This window comes from Orycteropus afer, unplaced genomic scaffold (genome assembly GCF_000298275.1).
Source record: "Orycteropus afer afer isolate SDZICR_OR568_19922 unplaced genomic scaffold, OryAfe1.0 scaffold00059, whole genome shotgun sequence".
NCBI lineage: Eukaryota > Metazoa > Chordata > Mammalia > Tubulidentata > Orycteropodidae > Orycteropus > Orycteropus afer.
The window spans coordinates 8,227,303-8,233,982 of NW_006921646.1; the positions used below are offsets into that span (position 1 = coordinate 8,227,303).

General features: G+C 44.2%; 1 protein-coding gene across 1 annotated transcript in view; it reads right to left on the reverse strand.

Moving 5' to 3' along the window:
• Window positions 1–3,699, reverse strand: part of GLO1 (glyoxalase I) — a 23,833-nt gene extending 20,134 nt beyond the window's left edge. The window contains exon 1 of the mRNA XM_007939461.2: window positions 3,616–3,699. Coding sequence (XP_007937652.1) covers window positions 3,616–3,699 — 84 coding nt within the window. The remainder of the gene's footprint in view (window positions 1–3,615) is intronic.
• Window positions 3,700–6,680: the final 2,981 nt, after the last annotated feature.

Sequence of the window (6,680 nt, forward strand, 5' to 3'; positions counted from 1 at the left end):
CCACTCCTCGGAAGGAAGGTTGGGCAATCCTACTTCCGTAGTGATACTGCCTCGGAAACCCAAGGAGGGGTCGCTATGAGTCGGGGCCGACTCGAGGGCACATAACAACAACAACAACTACCACTGCTCCACTGCTTAGGCAGCCTGAACTTAAACCAAAAGTATTTAACTTACCTCTCCAGGGCATGCCCCACACTACATCTTTGCCTTCCCACCACCTTTCTGATCATATGCCTTCCTATGCACCTCCATGTGCTGAAATCTTACCTATCTTTCAAAGCATGGTCCCCTAGCCACCTTCTCTTTGAGGCTTTCTCAGATCCCCACAGTTGAAATCCAATCTTAAATAATACCAATCTTCATAGTTTAGAAAATGTTGATACATTTTATCACCCTACCAGCTCTTCCAGGTATCTCTATGCTTTTACTATTAAGCCAAGAGACCTGCCAAGATCATGCAGATGACAGTGCAGGGGATTAAGCGCAGGTCTTCAGACTCCAAATACTGTGGGTTTATACCATGCCACAGCTGCTACTTTTGTAAACCTCTTTCCTCCTGTGTTCCCAGGATGTGTTACAAACAATTTCAACAGCATATTAATCCCAGTTCTATTTTATGTCAGTTTGTGTATGTTTGGGTAAGAGAAGAGATTTTGTCTTGTTTATCCCAGTATCCCCCAAAGTACCTATTATGTACTTTATATACATCAGGCAATCAGAAACTAGGCTGAATTCAAGTCATTTAAGTTTTTAAATTTTTCGTCCATGGCAAGTTCCAGAATTACTCCTGGTGTCAGTACCCCAGAAGCAGAATATAAGTTTTGAGTGTGGACTCCTCCCTTGACAAACACTTCTGTGCCTAAATAGCCTACTTTGTAAAATGGGGGCAATAATTATGCATTTCTCAAAGGATTATTAAAAGGATTAAATAACATACTTAAAAACCCAGGAGCGGGCATAAACTCTCAATATATACCAAACCAAACTCACTGCCGTTGAGTCAGACCAACTCGTGACCCCTCCTTGGGTTTCCAAGGCAACATCACTAAGGAAGTAGATTGCCCAACCTTCCTTCCAAGGAGTGGTTGGTGGGTTTGAACCACCAGCCTTCTGGTTAGCAGTCAAATGCCTTAGGCACTACGATACCAGAGCTCCTATCCACTATCATAATGTATTCCATTTCCTGGCCCCCACATTGTGCTTCCAGGTCCAAAATGTACTGATCTTAAACCATTACTCCAAATCAGGAGAAATTTAGATAATGTGGAGCTTAAATTAAGGATGCAAGGAAGCATATTTAATAAATTGTATACAGCTCCCTGAAACTTTTTTTTTTTTTTTTTTTGGTAACCCAGTTAACTGTGGGAAATTAACTTACAGAGTGACTCTATTTATATTATGCAAAATAATCATGTATTCATATTAGAGGAGGAGTCCTTAGGTGGTGAAAACAGATAAGGACTTGGCTCCTAACCAAAAGGTTGGCAGTTCAAATCCACCCAGAGGCATCTTGAAAGGCCTGACAATCTACTTTTGAAAGATCACAGCCATTGAAAACTTTATGGAGCACAGTTCTACTCTGAAACACATGGGATCATTATGAATCAGAATTGTCATCAAGAGATGGAATTGACTCAATGGCAACTTTTTTTTTTTTTTTAAATATTAGGGGGAGTATGTGAACGAATATATATATGGAGATACATACATTTATAAAAGGAGATGCAGATAGATAGACAGATGTTGGTTGTTGTTGTTGTTAGGTGCTGTTAAGTTGGCTCCAACTTGCAGTGACCCTATGTACAACAGAACAAAACAATGCCCAACTTCAGTCTTTTCTCCATTTATTGTGATGTTGTTATTGGTCCAGTTGTGAAGATTTTGTTTTCTTTATGCTGAGGTACGATCCATATTGCAGACTGTAGTCTTTGATCTTCATCAGTAAATGCTTCAAGTCATCTTCATTTTCAGCAGGTAAGGTTGTATCATCTGTCCATTGCAGATTGTTAATGAGTCTTCCTCCAATCCTGATGCCACCTTCTTCTTCATATAGTCCAGCTTCTTGAATTATTTGCTCAGCATACAGATGGAATTAGTATAGTGAAAGGATACAACCCTTATGCACTTCCTTCCTGATTTTAAACTATGCAGTACCCCCTTGCTCTGTTTGAACAACAGCCTCCTGGTCCATGTACATGTTCCTTATGAGTATAACTAAGTGTTCTGGAATTCCCATGCATCTCAATGTTATCCATAATCTGTTATGATCCACACAGTCAAATGCTTTTGCATAGTCAATAAAACACAGGTAAACATCTTTCTGGTATTCTTTGCTTTCAGCCAAGATCTATTTGATATCAGCAATGACATCCCATGTTTCAGAACCTTTTTTGAATCTAAATAAATCTCTTAGTTTTGCAGTGACTAACATGGAGCCCTGGTGGTACAGTGGTTAAAGTACTCAGCTGCTAGGCACAAGATCAGTGGTTTGAACCCATAAGCTGGTCTGTGAGAGAGGGGCATTTCTACTCTGTCCTATAGGGTCGCTATGGGTCAGAATCAACAGGACTGCAGTGGTTTATTTTGTTGTTGTTAACATATTTCCTAAGTACCAGGTACAAGTCAAACACTTAAGCAAGCCTTAAGCAATTAAAGGTTTCTGACTCATTCTCTGAAAGCACAGAGCAAGCAGGGCCTGAAGTCACCAATCCTCTGCTCCTCTATAGAGTTCTGCATTAAGGAATTTGCAAATCACACAGCCAAATGAATAAAGGCCTTTACATTGATGAGTACACTGGAATATACTCCTAGAGCGGCTCCTGTGTCTAATCTTGGCAATGAACCCAGACACCACACCTGAGTGAGTTACACTGACTCACTATAGACATGCTAAGCAAGTTGGAAGGGTGAAAGGCTTCACATGCAACAGGTCATTCCTATACAAGATCTCAGTTGTAAAACAAGAGGGTCAGAGAAGAAATTTCTATTACCCTTCAGATCTCAGATCCACGATTCTGTAACCGCTCTTGGGGTCACCATGCACAGGGAAGGCAGACATGTACCACGTGAGCGACAGTAAAAGCGAAGCAAAGGGCAATCCTGGGCGCCGTTAAACTCGGCGCGATCATATTAGTTTAGAAGAGTTAAGGCTGAAGCCAGGACAGCTACAGAAATATGACCAAGACTGAGAGGGGCCAACGTGTAGAGACCTTTGAACCCAAAACTAGGAGTTCTGAAACTGCCCTTAAGGGCATGGCAATTGACCTGGGCAACACACCAACAGGTAGGAAGCCTGACCCTGGATTAGCCGTGGCTTCCTGTTACCATCGCAAAATAAACAAGTTAATTCAAGTAGGGCTACAGTGTTTGCAACAACCTGAAGAAAGGGATTCCCTCGATTCATTGCGGCGCCCACGTATCCCACCATCAGACACAATAAGCCCCCTTTTTAGCTCAGTCCGGTCTGCGGAAGGCGGGCAGACATGCAGGGGCAGCCAAACAGGATTCGAATGCAGTCCGGGCCAGGCCCAGTAGAGCCCCGGTATCTGCTCACTCTGGGAGGCACAGCCGCTAAACGCGGGATTTCGAGGCGGGGGAATCAGGTTCTGCGCCCACCTTGGTGCTGGGGTCCGCGTCGGAGCAGCAATTAAGGGCAGCCTCGTCGGTGAGGCCGCCAGACCCAGGTTGCGAGTCGGCCATGACCGTTCCAATGTATCACAGACAACAGAACCCAGGGAACAGAGCAGCCACTAACACTCAACCCTGGTTCTCCCTTTGCTTTTAGAAGCGACTGCACCACGTCGTGGGGCGGGCGGCCACGGACTTGTAGCCAATCGCTGAGCGGAGAGTAAGTTGGCTAGCTTTCTGCTGATTGGGTCCCAGTGAGTCAGGGCCCCTGGCCGCGAGGGATCTACCCCGAGACTACAGCTCCCAAGGTTCCTTGCACATAATGGAGGCAAGAACTTTTTAAAAAGCTAAAACCAAACCAGACCCAATACCTTAGAGTTTACTCATTGTAACCATGAAAGAGTAGAACTTGACCCCTAGGATTTCCAAGGCTATATTCTTTACCATTCAATCTTTACTGTTGAAATTGTCAAAGACTTCACATTGCTTGATTCTACAATCAACGCAAATGGAAGCAGAAGTCAGGACATCAGACAACCTAGAGCACTGGGCAAGTCAGCTGCCAAGAGACTTCTTTCAAGTGCTGAGGAGCAAAGATGTCTCCTTGAGGAGTAAGGTGCATCTGACATAAGCCATGATATTTTCAGTCGCCTCATGTGCATGTTAGAACTGGTCAGTGAGTAAGGAAGACCAAATAAGAATGGATCCCTTTGAGTTGTGGTGCTGGCGAAGAATACTGAAAGTACCATGGACTGCTAAAAGAACTAACAAATCTGTCCAGAGGAAGTGCAGCCAGAATGCTCCTTGGAAGCGAGAATGGCCAGACTTCCTCTCACCTACTTTGGTCATGTTATCAGAAGCCACCATTCCCTGGAGAAGGATGTCAGGCTTGGTAAGGTGGAGGGTCCAGGAAAGAGGGGAAGGCCTTCAATGAGATGGATTGAGACAGTGGCTGTGGCTATGGGCTCAATTATAGCAAGGATTGTGGAGCTGGCACGGACAGGGCAGTGTTTTCTTCTGCTGTGCATAGGGTCACTAAGAGTCTGAGCCGACTGCACAGCACCTAACAACAATTTTTACCAACGGAAGGAAGATTGGGCAATCTACTTCTGTAGTGATACCGCCTGGGAAACCCAAGGAGGGGTCGCTATAAGTTGGATCCGACTCCACGGCAGTGAGTTTGGCTTGTTTTTTTGTAATCTTTAAGGAAGCTGACTGCCACATCTTTTTCCCGCTGAGTGGCTGGTGAGTTCAAACTGCTAGCCTTTTCGGTAGCGATCAAGCCTTTTAAAAACCCATCAAAAATCTTGTCGGCTGCAAAGCAAAATTTCTTAATTAGTTGATGACCTACTTTTATCTCTGTTAACCTGTTAGGGAGTCCTGGTAGTGCAATGACTAAAGCACTAGGCTGCTAACGGAAAGCAGTTCAATCCACCAGCTGCTTCAAGGGAGAAAGATGTAGCAATCTGCTTCCATAAAGATTTACAGCCTTAGAAACCCTAAACTGCAGTTGTTCTGTCTGTAGGGTCTCTGTGAGAGGGAATCTACTCCTTGGCAATGAGTTACCTGTTAGAGTTCAGTAATTGCTCATGCCTCAGGGTTGTAATTTGGTAGAAAATTTGCCAGGATTTAGGAATCTGATGTAAAGTAAGAATTGAGAGTTACTCTTTTTAAATTATAAGGGCCTAATGTGTTTTGTGGGAGCTCTGGTAGCATAGTGGCTAAGACACTTGCCTGCTAACCAGACGGCTGGTGGTTCAAACCCACCAGCCACTCCTCGGAAGGAAGGTTGGGCAATCCTACTTCCGTAAGTGATACTGCCTCCAAAACCCAAGGAGGGGTCGCTATGAGTCGGGTTTGACTCGACGGCACATAACGACAACAACAACAATGTCTTTGTGGGAGCTCTGGTGGCATAGTGCCTAAGGCATGTGACTGTTAACCAGAAGGCTGGCAGTTCAAACCCACCAACCACTCCTTGGAAGGAAGGTTGGGCAATCTGCTTCCGTAGTGATACTGCCTTGGAAACCCAAGGAGGGGTTGCTATGAGCCGGATCTGACTCAACAGCAGTGAGTTTGGTTTTTTTGGTTTCAATGTCTTTTGTTTTCTCAGTTTAAGCAGCACAGGATAATGAAAACAACTCTGGTTTAGTCAAAACCTAGGTTCAAGTTTTGATTCTGCTATTAGCTCTATAAGCTTGGAATAATTGCCCTTTCAGAGCTCCCTTACAGAATTTTAGTGAGGATTAAATGACATTTATGATCCAAATATCCATAAGTTGCAGTATTTTCATTCACATTAATTTTTCTAAGACATTTTAATTGTGTACACTAGAGAACATAGCCATCACTGTGCTTTCAATGATTGGCACGTAGGAGATGTTTAATAAATATCCATAAGCTGCTCAGTGGAAGGAAGATGGTGCCATCTACTTCAGTAAAGATTTACTGTCTTAGAAACCCAATGGGGGTCGCTATGAGTTAGAATCGATTTGATGACAGTGAATTTTTTTTTTTTTTTTCTTACAAAGAATAGGAACCCTAGTGGTGCAGTGGTTAAGCATTTGGCTGCTAACCATCCCCCACTGCGGGGGGAAAAAGATGTGACATTCTGCTTCTTTAAAGGTTTACAGCCTTGGAAACCCTATACAGCAGTTCTACTCTGTTCTATGGGATGGCTATGAGTCAGAATCGACTCAAAGACCATGTTGTTGTCGTTGTTAGGTGCCGTTGTCTACGACTCATAGCGACCCTATGCACAACAGAAGGAAACACTGCCTGGTCCCGCTCCAGCTCCACAATCCCTGCTATACTTGAGCCATTGCAGCAGCCACTGTGTCAATCCATCTCATTGAAGGCCTTCCCCTCTTTTGTCAACCCTCCACCTTACCAAGCATGACATCCTTCTCCAGGGAATGGCCCCTCTGACAACATGACCAAAGTTTGTTGTTAGGTGCCGTTGAGTCGTCTCTGACTCACAGTGACCCTATGCACAGCACAACGAAACACAGCCTGGTCCTGAGCCAGCTCCATGATTCTTGCTATACTTGAGC